Source organism: Malus sylvestris, chromosome 3 (genome assembly GCF_916048215.2).
Source record: "Malus sylvestris chromosome 3, drMalSylv7.2, whole genome shotgun sequence".
NCBI classification, from domain to species: Eukaryota; Viridiplantae; Streptophyta; class Magnoliopsida; order Rosales; family Rosaceae; genus Malus; species Malus sylvestris.
Window position 1 is genome coordinate 3,069,229 of NC_062262.1, and position 19,498 is coordinate 3,088,726.

Genomic DNA, 19,498 nt, shown 5'->3' on the forward strand with positions numbered 1-19,498 from the left:
ATATAAACAATTAGCATGTTGCATGCAGTTGTGATGTTAAAACATGTTTGTGTAACAAAAGAGTGTCCCGTACAACGTATAACATAATACAAGTTGAATAACTTTGAATTCATTATAAGTGAGCGAAACTTTCATACTAGAATATGTGATATCATGCTTCAAATGAGTGTACTTCATTAGATCATTGTTCGACTCTTGATAACAAGATTAGTCCACCCTTGTACATATATGTGTGTGTGTGTGTGTGTGTGTGTGTGATGGTATAAAATAACAAAGGTCCTTCAAGTTAATGAACGAAAGAAAGTGATGAGTGATGATATTTTAGTGTGGTTGAGTCCATACTAAGTGCATGGATTCTAACAAACAACCAATTAAAACATGAAATTTAATATGGACATTTAATTAGATGTTTATTAATATTTGCGGTGCGGTTTTCAAAAGCCAAAACCGAAACCAAACCATTTTCTATGTTGCGGTTTGGTTTCAAAACCAAAACCGTTCCAAAACCGCAAAACCAAACAATTTGGTGCGGTTCGATTTGGTTCGTGTTTCGGTTTCGATTTTCGATTCTAAGTGCCCACCCCTAATTATGATGTCTCCAATTAAACAACCAAATGTTAAACTAAATTATATGTAGGGTTTTTTTATCACGGTTTGGTCTTTGAAATTGGACCTTCCTATCCAGTGTTCTAAAAATTGATCTAGGCGGTGGTCAGCCGTTGCGATTAACCTATAGTCGGGAGGAAAATCGGGGAAGGGATTAGGCGGGCGCCAAGGCGGTCCAGGCGGCGCTTGGGCGGCCTAGGCGGGCGATTGGATGGCCTAGGCGGTCTTGGCGTTTCACTGCCTTTTTTTGTTTTCAAAATGCGAGGAATGCAGAGCACAGCTGCACAATCAGTGGGTTTTGAATTCCAGCGAGGAAGACGAGAGGAAGAAGAAGAAGAGAGAAAATTGAGGGTACATGCATCCAGCTAGCACAATGGTGCCCCACCTGCCTCCCTTCTATGCATCTTTGGTTTCCCACCCTCCATTTTTTTTACGTAATTATTTTAAATTGTTGATTAAATACTTTTTTTTTTTGTCAAATACTTTGTTTGCAAAGATTAAATGATTTATAACCATATATTTGACACCTTTATTCTTCTTTAAATGCACTATAAATTCATATCATATTTGAAAAAATTTCCTAAAGTACTACAGATTTGTATCATTTGAACTTGTATCTTATTCCATCAAATTCATCAAAGTACTAATGATATAATTTGTGTATTCTTCTACTTCTATTTTTGCATTTTATCATTCTTTTATTATTCATACAAGTATATTTTTTTAGGTGTAAATAGACACTTATTTACAAGATATATAATAAATTTACATAAATCCACCTAGGCCGCCTAGGCGTCCGCCTATGCCTTGCCTAACCGCCTAGGCACTAGGCCCCTGCCCGCCGTCCGACTAGCGTCTATCGATTTTTAGAACCTTGTTCCTATCAAAATGATTTTTGAAATTAAAAATCCATCAATTTGATCTCTAAAAATGGACCGCAAATCAATTCAATCATTTTGTTACATTTTCATTAAATTCTCTGTTAATATGCTTATGTGGCAAACGAGTGAGTCACATGGATACAATCATATGATGCCACGTGGATTAATCATAAAACCAAATTTTGTACCTTCTAAGGTGGGGATCCTACTTTTAACTCTAAAGCTAATATGCGCAAGTCAAAATAGAATTGTCTGTAACTATTGAGCCCAAAGCTAAACATGACTTTGCATTTGACTCCAAAGTACTGAACAGCTCATATAAGCACTAAGTCTCGAATATCCCTAATCATGAGATGTATAATATTTGTCACAATAAATTAAGCGAGACCTATTTAAGATTAATATTTTGTTAGTGAATGCAAAGCCTGTTATAAATCTTAATTAAGTGATCTCTCTTTTTTTCGGTAGATTAATATAAAATATCGTTTGTAATACTTTGTGTAATAATCAATAAAAAAAATGGCGTAATTTAAAGGCTTGCACATATATATGGTGGACTTGGATTGTCTGCCTTCCCCCATCTCATCCCCTCCTATTTTTATGGTTACGGTTAAGCCACGTCAACATTTTATATTGATTTTTTTTATAGAATTAATAAGACAAAAAACAATGAATAGGAGAGGATGAGGAGGGTATGGGATGGGGATGGCAGACAATCCAAGTCCCTTTTTATTGACCCCTAAAGCAGTGTTCTAAAAATCGGCCTAGGCGCTGGGCGGTGGCCGGCCGAGGGGATTAATGCAAAATCGTGAGCAAAATCGGGATAGGGATTAGGCAGAGCAACTGCATTTTTCTGGGTTTCTTCTGGTTTTCGTTCGGTTTGGCGGAAGAGGAAGACGAAGACGAATACGTTCTCTCTCTTCCTTTCACACCACGTGACCACACACTCTTCTTATTTAATTTTTTTTCTTAGTTTCTCTCCAATCAAATTTGTACAGCTAGCATCAAATTGCTTGCTTTGTGTAAAAAGTCATAGGCTGTCAGTTCGGTTCGTGTGTCAGGTTGAAGATGTCACCATTAAGTCTTGGTGCAAATTGCAAAGTTCCCATGTGTCCACATCCACATATTTGACATAAATTAATGGTAATGATGTGTGTGCCCTTTCCACATCCACATATTTAACAACTTTATTTCTCTTTATATTCAACATAAATTAATATGATCTCTAAAAAATATTATTATGAACCACCATATTGACATCAGAATTTTATGTTTATCATGAACCATCCAACCCAATATTATTACTTTTATTTTTAAAAAATTAGATATAATCATTCAAAATGTTTTAAGTTATATGGCATATATGCTTAATGTGTTTTTTAATTTTGAATTTGTTAGATACTTTTTTTGTATTTTATCATTCTTTTATTATCTTATCCATGAATTTCATACAAGTATAATTTTTTGGAAATTTTAATATGCACTTATTTACAAGATATACAAGAAATTTACCTAAATCCGCTTAGGCCGCCTAGTCGCTAGGCGCTAGCCCGCCGCCCGACTAGCGCCTAGCGTTTTTTAGAACCTTGCTCTAAAATGCTCAAGTACAAGAATTAAAAATACCCGACAAAAATTCATTGATTCGTAGAATATAGAGCTTCCGTACGGAAAACAATCTAGCCTTTTGTACAACGGTGCGGCAAAAGAAAGTTACGAAGGTGCACTTGAGCTCTGAAAAACCCAGAACCAAGGCCTTGAAGATTGCTGCAGTCGCTAAAGGTATGCAAAATATATGCACCGATCTTTAAACTTTAAGGCCATCCTAATCCACCATCTAAAGGGATCTTTTAGTCCATAAAATATCTAAAGGCCATCTCCAGCAAGCAGGTTATAAGTAGGTGCACTTGAGCTCTGAAAAAACATGTGTTGTTCTTGTTTCAGCACCTAATCCTTCAAGCATATAACATCTGAAATCCTATTTGATTTTTATTGACTGAATCATGTACCTAATTCATATCACACATCCATAGGTACTTGAGAACGTTTATTCCTACCACTATTGCGTTGTCACTTTCGTATGTTTTTTCACTGATAAGAAAAGGAAAGAGCATCACGAAAAACACTAACAATTTTAACTCTCAAACGTCACCTTATTCCTATAACCCACCTCAATCAACAACAAAAGAAGAAAAATAATTGATCCCTTCAAAGATGCTTTCATGAATGCTAAAAGATGTCCTACCCATCCAAACGAAAGCAGGATGTTATTTTCAGTCCCATGTAATGTTATTTTCAGTCCCATGTGATATCGGCACAGTGGAGGGCGAAAAGAATAAATATATGTTAGAAAGACAACTACATCACAACCCAAAGATTAATTAAAGAAAAAAATATCCAAAATGTATGTCAGATATTTTGAAATTATAAATACAAATCCAAAAACAAAAAAATAAAAAAAGAAAAAGTCTTGAACAATTGGCTATATGGGATAAATTTAACATGTTACTCACTATAATTCGGACAAAGATTGTTTGCCCTCCCACTTCCGGTACCCTCCTGTTTTGTGTGGTCACGGTTAAGCCACATTAACATATTATATTGTTTTTTTTAAAAGATAATAAGACAAAAATAAATATTAATATAAAATGTTGATGTGGATTAACCGTGACCACACAAACAAGAGAGCACGAGAAGGCACCGGAAGTGGGAGGACAGACAATCCTTGTCCCTGTAATTCTCATCCTCTTGTGAATATCATCAGCAAACTCATATTTTTCACTCTTACGTAGAGTACCATAAGCCTCCTTTAGCACGCCTTCAGGGTCCTCTATCTTTATGGGTATCTTAGAATCAGAGTCTTCCAGCACAGCAAAGACCTAGGAAAGAAATTATAATTTGAACACTAACAAGTTAAGCACGTTTACAATTGTTGTGTTTGGCTCATATAATTATGAGCTGGCAACTATCTCCTCTCAACTTTGTGGACTTTGGAAGCATGTTTTGTGGACTTTGGAAACATGACCCCGTAAACTTTGTTTTTTAGTGGTTGACATAATTGATGGTGCATGTCTATAAGTGAAGGCATTTTTCATACACAAAGAGAAGTGAGCTTGCCGATTGTGAAGAAAGTGGGTGTGCATCCGGAAAACACAAAGAAGAGAAAAATATAGAGTGAGAGTGAGAAACTCTTGGGGAGAGTGAGTCTCTTAGTAAAATTCTGTGAGGGTACAAGGGGTTGGGGTTTGGGTTATGTTGATTTAACTCAAGTGTATCTTGTACTAGTTATTCTCATAGTGAAGAGCAATATCTCTTGGAGGACGTAGGCAGGTTTTTGCCGAACCTCGTAAATCTCTCAGTGTCTTTATTTCTTGTATTTTATTCTGTTCAACTGAGTGTGAATATGGTGAGGTTGTAATCTGAATCTCGTTTCTGAACTAACGAACGGGCCAAGGCACAACAATTGGTATCAGAGCTTTGTTGGAAGCTTTGGTTCATTGACGGTTCAGATTTTTTATTCACCATGATGACTACAAACATGTCATTTTCAGTTGAGAAGTTTAATGGGAAAGACAGTTTTACTCTTTGGCAGATGAGAGTAAAGGATGTCTTGACTCAACAAGGCTTGGCTAGAGCTTTGAAGGGAAAAGATGGGAAGCCTCAATAAATGACAGATGACCAGTGGGAGGAGCTGGAGGCGTGTTGTGTTAGCACGATTCGACACTGTATAGCTGATAACATTATCAATAATGTTATGGATGAAGATTTTGCGCCTGCACTTTGGGAGAAGTTGGAAAAACTCTATATTGCTAAGAGTTTGACCAACAAGTTGCATTTGAAGCGGAAACTGTACAAGTTGAAGATGGATGAAGGTGGGAATCTCATGGACCACATGAATGAGTTCAACGGATACTTGGATCAATTGCGGAAAGTTGATGTTAAGGTTGAGGAAGAAGACAAAGCCTTCTTACTTCTTACCTCACTTCCAGATTCGTATGAAAATCTTATGACAACCTTACTGCATGGAAAAGATACAGTAAGTTTGGAGCAGGTGCAAGCTTCTTTGGTGTCTTATGATACACAAAAGAAGAAGACCATTGTTGATGGTGGGCACGAGACTGCTTTAGCTGTTCAAGGTTGGAATCGTGGAAGAAAATTGGGAGAAGGATCTGAGAGAGACAACAGGTTCAAATCCGGTTCCGGAGGCAAAGGTCTACAATGCTACAACTGCAAAGAATTCGGGCATAAAAAGAAAAATTGTCCTTTGAGAAAAAGAAAGGATGATCTTGGTCCAGGTTGTAGCAATTTTGTGGCGGAAGACTTCGAGTATGCCCTCTAGGTACTCGAAGCAACACTTCTCCTGGTGATGTTTAGTCTCAAGTGTTGCAGGGGTTTTGCAACAGGTGGAGCTATGGGATTCACAGGTGATGAGATAATCATGAGGTAGGAGGAAGTGTGGGAATTTTGTCTGGCTCGATGGGTTGTTACTGAAAATGGGCGCGCTGATGAGTTTCCAGGTTGCAGACAATGAAGAGGAGGAAAACCTGCTGGAGGAGACGAGGATGTGTCGAGATCCTGTCTGAAGCTAAATGGTGATTTTTAGCTTGCAGCAGCTGCACATGCATTGGCAGTGACTGAATCAGGAACAGGACCAACAAGGTTGATTCAGGGTGTGTATGCTGGTACGTAAGGCCAATGGACATTGGTGATGGGTGCAAGGATTTTTGCACAGTATATTCGCCAAGGTGGAGATTGTTGTGTTTGGCTCATATAATTATGAGTTGGCAACTATTTCCTCTCAACTTTGTGGACTTTGGAAGCATGTTTTGTGGAAGCATGTTTTGTGGACTTTGGAAACATGACCCCGTAAACTTTGTTTTTTGGTGGTTGACATAATTGATGGTGCATGTCTATAAGTGAAGGCATTTTTCATACACAAAGAGAAGTGAGCTTGCCGATTGTGAAGAAAGTGGGTATGCATCCGGAAAACACAAAGAAGAGAAAAATATAGAGTGAGAGTGAGAAACTCTTGGGGAGAGTGAGTCTCTTAGTAAAATTCTGTGAGGGTACAAAGGGTTGGGGTTTGGGTTATGTTGATTTAACTCAAGTGTATCTTGTACTAGTTATTCTCATAGTGAAGAGCAATATCTCTTGGAGGACGTAGGCAGGTTTTTGCCGAACCTCGTAAATCTCTCAGTGTCTTTATTTCTTGTATTTTATTCTGTTCAACTGAGTGTGAATATGGTGAGATTGTAATCTGAATCTCGTTTCCGCACTAACGAATGGGCCAAGGCACAACAACAATCATACAGGTCAGATTTCTTTTTTAAAATAATCATTTCAAAATGCCAAGGAGAGACAATTACAAAGAGAGAATAATACCTGTTTTTTATTAAGATGGTAGCAAAATTCGTTATAGAGTCGTCCTCCAAGCTTTTCATCTTTTATATCAACAAACACTAAAACTGGGCAGCTTGGTACATCAACAGAAGGTTTACCATCCAAATCATGTTTAAGCAATTCATCAGGTATATACATCTCCTTCAAGAGACGTTTGGGCCTACAATTTGATCCGCAATATTCTTATTGCATGTAAAACTAATTTTGGGGAACCAAATCTTGGCAAATATAAGAATCACCCTATTTAGTTCACTTCTTCATAAGGGGTAATCTTATATAAAAGAACTTGAAACAAATTCAGGGGGCGTTTGTTGTGCCGGACTGTCTCGGACTGGACTAGCTGCAGGGACTAAGCTGGACTGGCTTAGACTAAACTAAGCTGGACTAATTTAGTGAAGCGTTTGGTGCAGTGTCGGACTAAGAAGCAGGATTATAAAAACAGTAATGTTCATCAGATTTGTGTTTGCTTACACTAGGACTACAAATTTTTGTCATTGTGTAATAAAGTAATGCTACAAATGTCATGAGAAGATACTTGTGTAATAGAGTAATCCTAAACTTTATGCAATAAAATCGAACATTAACTAATGATAGTTTTCTTGGATTATAGAGTTTAAGAAAACGGAACTCATATTAGATATTTGTCTGAAGCAAGTAAAATTGCCATGGAAAATGTCACTTAAGTTCTTCACATGCATGATATATGGTGTTCTGGTTCTCTGTTGGGTGAAGATGACTAGGATCCAATGGTGGTAGGGTTTTGAAGGAAGAGGAAACGTGAGTACTAATACTTTGGTTTCAAGAATCCTCCAAGTGTACCCAACAAACCTTGCTCAAAAGAAAAGAAGATAGAAAAGCATGGTAATTAAACATGCTATAAGGGCCACCTCTTTTTCCATGTGGCATAATTCATAGCTAACTAGCTTAACAAGCAAGAGCAAGTACATAAGAAGATACTTGTGACAAGTCAATCTTTGCCATTGATTGACTCTTAAAACATCATTCACTAAACTTTCATCCAGGATATTTTACAAAACACCAGTGAACTATAGTATACCATTCAAAAGTAGATCTCCATAATTTACAAACTCCTAGTTAACATTAGCCAAAATACTTCATAGTGGAAAGCTAAGTTATAAGTCATAACCTAAGATTGTACGATTAATAAAATACATCCATATCAAAAGGCACCACATAATATACTCATCCGCTTGCTTTGTCGCTTAAAAGCCTTTGGACAAACACTTTCTTGAGTTCCGGTTTGATTGCCCTGAACACTTCCACATTTTTTGGTTTATCCAAAATAAGAGACAATGCATCAATTTGATCCATAGGAGAAAGACCAATTTCTTCAAGTTCGTTAGCTATGTCACTATGATCTGCAGTACCTTGAACTAAAGCTTCAGTTACCATTTGCATCCTTTTCCCACTTTCAACATAAAATTCTTTCAGTCCACTGATATTGCCTCGGTTCCATCACTTGAACTTCTCACACCTCTTTTCCTCTTTCGTTGGCTATTTTCAGATGGGATGCTTTGTTGGCTTTGTTCGTTCATTGAAGAAACAACATTTTCACCTCCAATATCACTTGCACCAACCTGATCATGACTTTGTTCCTCCACTATTTCAGCAGGGGTTTCGGCTACATTACCCGTAGCCCGATCTTTTCCAAATATATATGCAAATCTATCATACAGTGGAAAAGGTTTGCTTCTCCATCCATCGGCTTCTTTATTTTTCTAAGATTATATCAACATAGCAAAACTAAAATTGAGCATGCGTAACAAATATAGCAACAAGAACAAAACTAATGTATAAATAAAATAGGATATGAACCTGCACATAAGTTTGCCATGCATCATCACTGTCAACTTCAACGCACTTTTTGACATTATTCCATGCAAATCCACTTGCATTTATCATGTCAACGACCATACTATATGTTTTTTTTCCATTTCTTCAACTTTGACTCAATATGTGGAGTTGCTTTTATATTGGAATGAGGACATAAAACATTGACAGCTTTCGCTATTTCAATCAAAGTACCTTGTTTGAAAGCACCGGTGTCACACCGTTGCTTCCGAGCAACAAAATCCTCAAGAACGGATAGTAATACTTCTTCCTCAAATGCTTCCCATTTACGCCTTCTTCCTTTTGGCTCTTGAGTAGCATTCAAAATATTGTCTTTATCCATACCTAAACAAAAAATATTTGAATGTACTAAAATACAATACAAATAATCAATTTGCATAATATCCAAATAATTTGCATACCATCCAATCAATAAAAAAGTTTTAACATTCACTGATGAGCAATCTAACAATTATGCTAATATCCAACAAATGCATGATAAAAAGGAATACTAAAATAAAATGTTATCATTAACACATATAGCTAGTTCGGTTGCTGGTTCCTAATTGCTCTCCACTCATCATACATTTCCTGAGCCATGGCATTCCTCTTTGCAGTCCACTGGTCAGATGTTTCAACACTACCAACATATTCACCTTCTTCTGTATTTTGTCCATCTTGTATTATTGGCAAATTTTCCAGTGGATCTACAGCCATCTCTTGCCTAATAAGATTGTGTAGTAGGCAACAAGCGGTAATTATTCGATCTTGTGTCCTTATTGGATAGAAATATGGACTTCTTAGCATCGACCACCTTCCTTTTAGCAAGCCAAAACAACGTTCAATTACATTCCTTGCCTTAGAATGCTTCATGTTAAAATACTCTTTCTTATTAGAAGGCGTTCGTCCCTCCCATTCAGATAAATGATAAGGTATTCCTCTATAGGGTGCAAGGAATCCTTCACCATTTGTATAACCACCATCTACAAGGTAATAATAACCTAATAATAAAAAAAAACTTTATTAGTGTTTTGTAGTTGACAAACAAAACTAGACCTAACTTACAAAGTTGAGACTAACTAATACTCTTACCTGTTGGTACCTTAAAACCATTAGGCCTAGTAATTGCATCATGTATCACTCTAGAGTCTGATGTGGAACCCTCCCACCCCGGAAACACATATATGAACTGCATATCTCCTGAACACACACCTAACACATTAGTTGCGACTCGACCATTTCTTGTTCGGTATCTTGGTTTGTCAATTTCATGTACATGCACATCAATGTGTGTTCCATCTATTGCTCCCAAGCAATTCTAAAAAAAATAAAATAAGCTTTTGTTAATTTATACAAAGGGAATGAAGAGTTAAAGCTTAGGGAAAATGAAAAAAAATTATCATACCTTAAAACATCGCCACCTAGGATATGTATAATCAATAGACACAGGCTGAGAGACTTTTAGTAGGATACCTTGTAATCGCAAAATTCCTTGCAATACGCTATTGAAATACCTACTTATAGTCTCTCCCGACCTATAAAATCTACCGCCAACACTACGATTCTTAGTATGATGTGCTAGTATTTGTAAAGTCATACACACCTGCTCCTCTACAGATACCAAACCATCAGTTTTTACCCTCCCATCTTGACGAAGTAAGTCACATAATATGGCAAAAGTCCTTCTATCCATTCTTAATTCGTTGACACATTCAATATCAGTATTCCCTATTATACCATTCAGATAACACAAACTAATCTCTCGTCTAACAAGTGAACGGTTAGTCAAAGTGGGCCGTTCAACATGTCTCTGTTTGGCCCTTACCATCATCAACACAAGAATCGTACAAATGCAAATTGTCTCTAAATGAGACATCTCTAACAATAAGATCAATAAAAGCTTCATTCGATCCATATCTATCCAAACACAAAAAAAAAGGAAAATTAAATAAGGACATTATATATGTAATATTTACTGTTATTAAGGGTGATGGAAATGAAGTGATTATGATACGAAATGAACTAGATCAAAATAAACGGTATACAAAGAATTCTGAAACAAGTAACTGCATTAACAGCCCAAAAAATAACCAGCCAAGTCACAATTAATGTTGGATCAACAAAAAAAAAAAAAAAAACAGTCAAGTCACAATTGCTAGGCATTGCATGTCAAGAGGGAAATTAAAGGACACCTGTAATGCAGTAGCCTTAGCCTTATCCTTTCGTTTATGCTCCTCTTCTCTGCAACCAACAACCACAGAATATTGCAGTTCAGCATACAAAACATTCACATTGTAATATCATGGTTATAAACTAAATACACACACACGCAGACACACACACTTACAGTGCAGAATACACACACACACACACACACACTTACAGACACACACACAGAATATTGCAGTTCAGCATACAAAACATTCACATTGTAATATCATGGTTATAAACTAAATACACACACACGCAGACACACACACTTACAGAGCGCACACACACACACTTACAGTGCAAAATACACACATACACACACACTTACAGAGCGTGCGCGCGCGCGCACACACACACACATTCACACACACACTCACAGACCAACTAAAGACACACACACACATAAACACACCAACTAAACTCACAGACCACAAAAAAAACATCCATTCTAGTTCAAGATCAAAAGATGAGCAATTAAGTAAGGACAAAAATAGTTCAAACCGAACACTAATCTTTTGAATGAAACTCAACCGCAACATGAGGAGAAAAGCAGAGAGATTGTTGCAGGGAGGACTTCCAGTTGGAACAAAAATTCTAGACCAACCCTACCTCCTTCCCTGCCTCACCCTCTCTCGCTCCCCCCCCCACGTTAATGAGTACACACAAACACACACACGCACACACAGAAATTACACACACACACACATAGAGTACACAAACACACACACACAATACACAAACACACACACACACACCCCCCCACGTTAATGAGTACACACAAACACACACACACACACACACACACAGAGTACACAAACACACACACACACACACACACACACACCCGGTTAATGAGTACGCACAAACACACACACACACACACACACACACACACACACACACACAGAGAGAAATTACACACACACACACACAGTACACAAACACACACACACACACACACACCCCCCCACGTTAATGAGTACACATAAACACACACACACACATAAATTACACACACACACAGACAGTACACAAACACACACACACAGAAATTACACACACCCCCCCCCCACGTTAATGAGTACACACAAACACACACACACACAGAGAAATTAATCACACACACACAGTACACAAACACACACACACACACACCCCATCCACGTTAATGAGTACACACACACACACACACACAGAAAGTTATAAAGAAACAAAATGAAACAAGAATTAAAAAAATGAAAACAAAAACTTAAGAGAAAAGAGAAATGCACAATCAAGTTATCCATGCTCAGTGACATTAGAATATGCAAACAGAATAATTGACCTCATCATCCAGAAAAGTTAAGCTAAAGAAACGCAAATGTTTCGATATGAGCTAAAGCATACCAAAACAACTATGCCCAGTTATGTTCGATTAACCTAATTTGGCAGTGAAAGACGTTCTAGTGAATGACATGACTTTAACACTAAATCGAGAAGAGGAAACTCTTCTGCACTAACTCATCAATTCATCCTAATTTGGCAGATAGAAACATACAGTGAAAGAGGTGCTTGGAGACGAGGATTTTTGGTAATGACATACACATAAATTACACACACACAGACACACACACACACACACACACACACACACACACACACACGCACAGAGTACTCCCATTGTTGAAACCCCAATTTTTAAAAATCGAAAACAACATGTGGGTAGGACTTCCAAGTTTTACAACTTTGACATCCTAAATTCCCAAGTTCCATCTCATCTTATGAAAAGCCCAAATTCTAATTTCAATTTCACCTAAATATCAAAACCCTAATTTATTCAAGTGCAGATCTCTATGATTCAAAAAGTATCAAACCCAAAACAATCAAATCAAATAAAGATCAGTAAAATTACCATCTGCAACACAAATACATGAAATTAATAGAATAATCGAAGTTTACCATACAACTCAGATGAGGGCGAGCAGATGCAGAGATCGGAAGACGCTCAGATGAGGGTGAGGAGGACGAAGATGAGGGAGCACGGCAAGGACGGCGTTGAGGGAAAGTAGAGATGAGGACGAAGGGAAGACAGGACAAAGGGAAAATGCAGAAAATCTCTCGGTTTGCTATGGCTTACGAATCCGCCCAATTTTGGGGTTGCTCGTTAAGAACGGCTAAAGAGGTCCTTAGTCCAAGCGAGTCCGGGTTAAGCTCATTAAAGCTAATCCGGATGCACACCAAACGTCGGACTATAGTCTAGTCCAGTCCAAGCCCTCTTAATCCTGTCAAACAAACGTGCCCTCAAGGTACAGCAGCATCAAATACTCAGCATTAGTCTACTCCACGAAATTCAATATTATATGTATGTAACACTATCACAATAAAGGAGTTAAAACTGAAGAATGAAATACAAAAATTCACCCATATATATACAAAACCCATCAACGAAAAAGAGGGGTTTAGAAGAATACTCAATCTCACGAATCTGCTCCTCAGCTTCACAGACCCGTAGATGCCTTCAAAATAGAGACCCAAATCCTATACTCAGACAGAGAGAGAGAGAGAAATATTTAGAAATTTTTATACAACAACTCTCACAGAAAGACAACAACGATTTGGGACGACGACCCTCACAAAAAGAGAACATCGTTTGACGGCGAGAGAGCACGAAGCAAAACGAAAACGAAAGTTAAAACGAAGGAAGATGCAGTCAAACGAAGCGGGAAGCAACAGAGCAAATTTCCGAGAGAACACGAACCCATCACGGATATTAAAATTATTTTTGGGTAAATTGGGTATGAGTGAGGGTACTGACCTTCTCCGGGCATCTCGTGTTCGAAATTGGAAGAGTTTAAGATGTGATTTTGGTGGAAAATGGGCAGCGCTGCAGAGAGAACAAAGCAAGTCCATGTTTCTATGGTATCGAAATTGCGGAAATCAAACGATGTAGATGAGGATTTTGAAGATTCTGAATCTAAGAGAAGAGAAATTTACCTTTGGGGAAGAGTGGTGGCCGCTGCTGCTGAAACTGAAAAGATTTTGGCAAATAAGTCGAGAAGGAAGACAGTGGGAATCGGCAACTCAGAATTTCAGCCAAACATAAAGAGAATATGAAGAAAGAAATAGTTTTGTAAGATGCTGAGAAGAAAAACAGGGAACAATAGGGTTTTACCTGAGGACTCGAGCTGGGCTCTAAGACGTAGACCTCCCTCTCCCTTCTTCTTCCTGACATTCCACACCCTCCCCTCTTCTCTGTCTGTAACTAATCCAGCCCAAACAAAATGTAACGTTTACATGTATATCACTAATTGTAACGTTTAAATAAATACACAATCAAATGTTTAAATAAATGGTTGCAAATGATCCGACTGTTAAAGAGTAATTCATAAGAACTTACCATGCACTTGAGCATTTTTCAACATTCCATTAAGCACGGACAAAATGTAATCTACACGTAGATGAAACAAGACATGTTTAGGTGTTAAGCCAAATGCTATAAGTCAGATAAGTGAAGAAATAAGAACCTTGACAGCTCATCATTTCTTATACTTTTGACTCAGCGTTGGAAATTTGTCTACCAGGCATAACATCTGAAACATTATTTATTCATATGAATGTGAGAATGATTACTTTCAATGGCATTCCATCTAGAAATGTAAAGGGGTAATTGAATTCATCTATACTTCACCGTGTTCATGACTTGCAAATTTTCTAAACAACACAATAAATAACAGAGATTAGGGAGAGTTGAATCAAAGGAATCAGTAGTGTAAAACTAACAACATGCTTACAAATTCAACTCCAATTGTGCTGATGTAGCTATCCAAGTATGAATCATCCGGTTCAACGATTCCGAAGCTCAGAAAAAAATTGCATGAGAAAATTGAGATTATATGCAATTGTAAGTCAAATAACCTGAAATATAACATATATCAAATATTAAGTGCATACACCTACAAACTAATCTTTATATATACTTTAAAATAATACAGATCAATGTAATCTAAAACATTGGAAACATTATCATACAATTAAAGAATCACGATGCATAAAATTTTATTTGCATTATTTTCAGATAACTTTTCACCCCACAACACTGAGACAGAAAGCATACCCAAACCAATAGTGGCGTTCCAACCACGGCGATTTCACAAACTTCTCAATGGAGGAAGAAAAACACAAAATACACTACTTGATCACTTGTGGCTGAGCTTTTATCGCTCAACCTGTCTTTATCTTTGTGTAGCACTCTAACTGAAACATTATTCATATAAAATTTCATTACAGTATAAAGTATACTTATATATATAACATAATAACCTTCTAAAAGCAATATCTTTTAAAAACATTCCATCAATTGAACATTACCTCCCTATCTAAGAAAATTGATGACAATCGCAAGCTAAACTATGAAATACCAAATTAAATACAGAATAATCACAACCCCAAACCAAACAAAACCCCAAATCAATTAAAAAAAAACAATCAGAGTTGGAAAATCCTTTATGCAAAAACGTGAAAAAGAACAAATCAAAGATGCACTTACACCACAATTCATGATCATTATCCAAAATTTGCAAAGCAAACATACAATCAAACAGATACCTCTCTATTTTTCATCTCTCTCTCCCTGTTATTTGTATTGTGATAAAGTTTATGATAAACAATGATTTTACCAAAATTTAATAATAAAAAACATCACAGTAGAAGTTTAACATGAGAGAAAGAGTCAATCTCTACCTTTGATGTGTTGATCCTACCATCCCCTTGCATGTTTGATCTTTACATAAAAATAGAGTTTGGTTGGTGAGAAAATGCAGAGAAAACGAACAAAATTTAATGTAATTCATAATTTACCAGTATTAATAGAACCAATAACTTAATAACAGTTTTACATCATTAATTAGTAGAAAACAATACATAAATACAATCCAACAAAATAAACATATTGCATTCATTGCTGAAGCAGGGAGCCAACCTCCATGCTGCTGTTGTGCAAAATCCAGCAGAGGAATCACTGCAGACTGTTTGTAGTTGGATGGATAATGGGATAGTATCTCTTTCACCTAAAACTGAAAAAAATGACACCTTTTAGAACTCAAAAAACATAAAAATAATCTTGCAAGTGGCAAATAATGGATATAATCAATGCTCGTGGTTTGATAGCTCAATTCAAGAACTTATATAACATCATCATCATATGAATCAGTAGGATCACTTTCTAAAATGCAATAAATAACTTGGGGAAATTTAAACCTTATAGGACAATCCAATTCTAGTAACTCAACTTAGCAACGTGGTTGGAACGTTCAGCACCCCTTACACTCTAGTTATGTATAAATTCAAAACTGAGCATGTTTGAATTAAGGGTGCTAAGAAAATCCTAAACCTTTTATACACATCTTTGCTTAAATATCGGGGCTTGTAATGTTTGACATAAATAGTTCAGCCTAAAGCACACATTGACAACCAAATTACACAATCTTTCTCCTTTTTTCATCTGTTCACAGCCACACGTCTTTCCCCAAAGTTACTGCATTGCATTGCCATTGAATAATATGCTACAAACTAATTAGGTAAATGGGTCGCTGAAATTCACTACAAAAATGCTCCGCAGAATTATTAATTCCAACAAAATTGATGGAACCGAGTGGAAGTTTGTAAGACCCATTTGCAGGAAGGAAATGGGTGCTTTGTAGAAATTGAAAAGATGGAAAATCGATAGTTCATGATTTTGGTAGTCCAGATTAGATTAGCTTTAGACTCTACCAGTTTATTGCATGCCTGCCTTTTATCCATAATTCATGTCCTAATTTATCTGTTTAGGTTTTAGTTCTTGCCTTTGGGAAAACCCAAAATCTCTACCTGAAACGCCTATCTGCAACCACACTCCTTACACCCCCCGTCTCTTTCCCCAACCCCTGCTTCACCAAATGACACACCCAAAACTCTATCCCCACAGCCAAGGAGCAACCAAATTCAACTCCAATATAATAAAACTTAACAAAATACCCACTTTCACTCACTCCAATCCTCTAAGAACCCATAATTTTTTTCAATAAGAAAAAGTAAAAATTAAGCATTAACTTAAATCCTGATAAAATGAGTAAGTAATCAGCAACACCTGGTTCAAAATTTTACAAATTCACCAACAGTACACTTCAACACATCCCCAAGCAGCTCATAAATAGTGAAATTTGATTCGATTCAATTCAATTCAACTCGATTCGATTCAATTCAATTAGTTCAATTCAACAATTATAATCATTATTATTATATTGGAACTAAATTGATTGATAGGATACCTTTAAAATCATAAATCTGATAAGCAATCTCACAATTAACGCAGATTATGTTCATATCAAAATCCATATAGAGATACAAATTTGGAAACAGAGTGTAAATTCCATCAAACACGAAGATAGAGAGAGAGAGATAGAGAGTACCTGCTATTGCTTGGCAACCTGATCTCTTAGCTTCTTGATTGCCTCCATTGCAGCTCAGCTGTAGGTAGTCTCGATTTTTCAAAGTTGTGCTTCAAGCCTTAATCTAGACTCTAGAGGCTGAGTGGGTTTATCAAAAATAATAATTTAATAAGAAATTAACACTGAAAATAAATCAAGAACCCAAAAAAATAAATGAAAATTTCATACCTCTAAGTTTCTGGGTTTTACTGTGGAATCCAATTGAGAACCACTAAAAAAAGGGAAAACTGACCATAACACGTTAGACAATGCAAGCAAAAAAGGGATTTCAGTGGAATTGAAAAGGCAGAAATTAACAACCAAACCCATTTAATCATACAACCAAAACCCAATACCCATTTAATCATACACCAACGAAAAATCTAAACACAGAGTCACAAATTAACGAACTGAAAACCCACAAAAAGAACCAAAAAAAAAAAAAAGGAAACTGACCTTAAAACAAAGAACAAAACACAAAACAGAGAGATGCATCCCCAACAGTAGAGAATCGAATTAAAAATTGAAGTTAGCTAAAAAACACTTACCCTTCAACGTTTGGAGCCTCAGAAAAATTTATGAAGTTCACGCAAATTTTTTTAGGTCTCAATGCACCTATCATGCAAACCAACGAAAATGAAAATGCATTAACACAAATGCCAAAACCGATTTCTAAGATTTTAGTATTCTCTTTACCCTTGCAACCAAAAAAAAAATCGCAGAAAAATGAGCAAGAAGCTTAAGCAAAAAAAATCATATTTTCAACTACCAAAACCCAATACCCATTTAACATGAGATTTCAGTGTTCTCTTTACCCTTGCAACTCAAAACAAAAAATCCCAGGAAAATGAGCAAGAAGCATAAGCGGAAAAAAAAAACATATTTTCAACCACCATAACCTAATACCCATTTAATCATACACGAACGAAAATAAGAGAAAATAACATAAAATGAAATAAATAAAGGAACCCCAAAAACCTAACCCAACAGTGCAACAAATATGGAAATAATTCACAGTAAAAAGGTTGAAATGATGACAATCTATACTAACAGTAAAGAATCCAATAAGAAAATGAACTTATCTTTCAAAATCCAGCCACTCATCAGACACGCAAAAAGGAACAGACGATCTAGAGTGATTCATGGACTGAGGGGCCTTACTCGGCTCTGTTCACCATCCCAACCCCTCCCTCTCTGTTTCTTTCCCTATTATCTGGACAACCACTCTCTTTTTTTCTCTTTCTCTCGCGCGCTACTTGCTTAACTTCGGAGTTCCGACGGAACCGAAGCCAGTGAGCTCCCAAAAGCCCTCATGCTAGCTAGGGATGAGCATATACATATAAGGATCACTCCCGTGAGCGATGTGGGATCTTACAGCCTAGCCATCACGTGATCGTTCACCTCCCGCACCACACGCTTACCTTGGATCCAAGGCAGGTGCCAGCCTGTCGTACAGACTACATTAGGTGGTTCTAACTCGTAGGTGACTTGCGATACTTCGCACAACCTTCACGTGATCGTAGCACTCGAGCGTATCTATTTACACCCAGCCTGTCGTACAGACCACATTAGTTGGTTCTGACTCGTGTGCATGAATTGGTTATGAGCTATAGGTTCAGCCGTATATGTCACATTAGGTGACTCCGACTGACATTTCATATTATATTGATTCACATCACCTGGCTTCCATATTTATTACTGAAATAATTGACATGGCACTCACTTTGGTTTTCATTACTCTCAAGCCTGATTTCTATATATTTATGTATTATTATTTTCTGGAAAATTATACGGATTTTATGGTGAGGGGTTATTATTTTGGAAAAGAGAAATGGTTTCAAAAAGCTTTGTTTTTGCCCACTCACGTTTTCTGTTTTTCGCCCCTCTAGGTTTTAGCTGCTGAAGTTCGTATCGACGAGGATTATTGGCTAATCTCAGTATAGGTGGCTACCTCTGAGGGTATGATCATTACCCACACTACTGTACTTTACTTATACTTTGACGTCGCGTGTGAAATGAATCCATTCCCGCTTACATCGCACTCTTGTCTTTAGCTACTCTTAGGTTTAAATTTATTCACATTTTCCACATCACTATATTTTATGGCTT

General features: G+C 36.9%; 2 protein-coding genes across 8 annotated transcripts in view; one reads left to right on the forward strand and one right to left on the reverse strand.

Annotated features, from left to right (window-relative positions):
• The window catches only part of LOC126614996 (heavy metal-associated isoprenylated plant protein 47-like), a 32,846-nt gene that overhangs the window by 2,421 nt on the left and 10,927 nt on the right, over positions 1-19,498 (forward strand). The gene's annotated exons all lie outside the window — the stretch shown is intronic.
• Positions 3,866-19,498, reverse strand: part of LOC126614990 (uncharacterized) — a 37,965-nt gene continuing 22,332 nt past the window's right edge. Inside the window, exons 7-10 of one of the 7 annotated variants that reach the window (XM_050282704.1) lie at positions 13,741-13,839; positions 13,397-13,441; positions 6,845-7,044; positions 3,866-4,344 (exon numbers count right to left, since the gene is read on the reverse strand). In XM_050282704.1, the coding sequence (XP_050138661.1) occupies positions 4,073-4,344; positions 6,845-7,044; positions 13,397-13,441; positions 13,741-13,839 (616 nt within the window). In that variant the 3' untranslated portion in view covers positions 3,866-4,072. Of the gene's footprint in view, positions 4,345-6,844; positions 7,045-13,394; positions 13,464-13,740; positions 13,840-13,919; positions 13,954-14,097; positions 14,230-19,498 lie in introns of those variants that run through there. The other 6 variants (XR_007620593.1, XR_007620597.1, XR_007620595.1 and 3 more) reach the window with 6 other exon arrangements.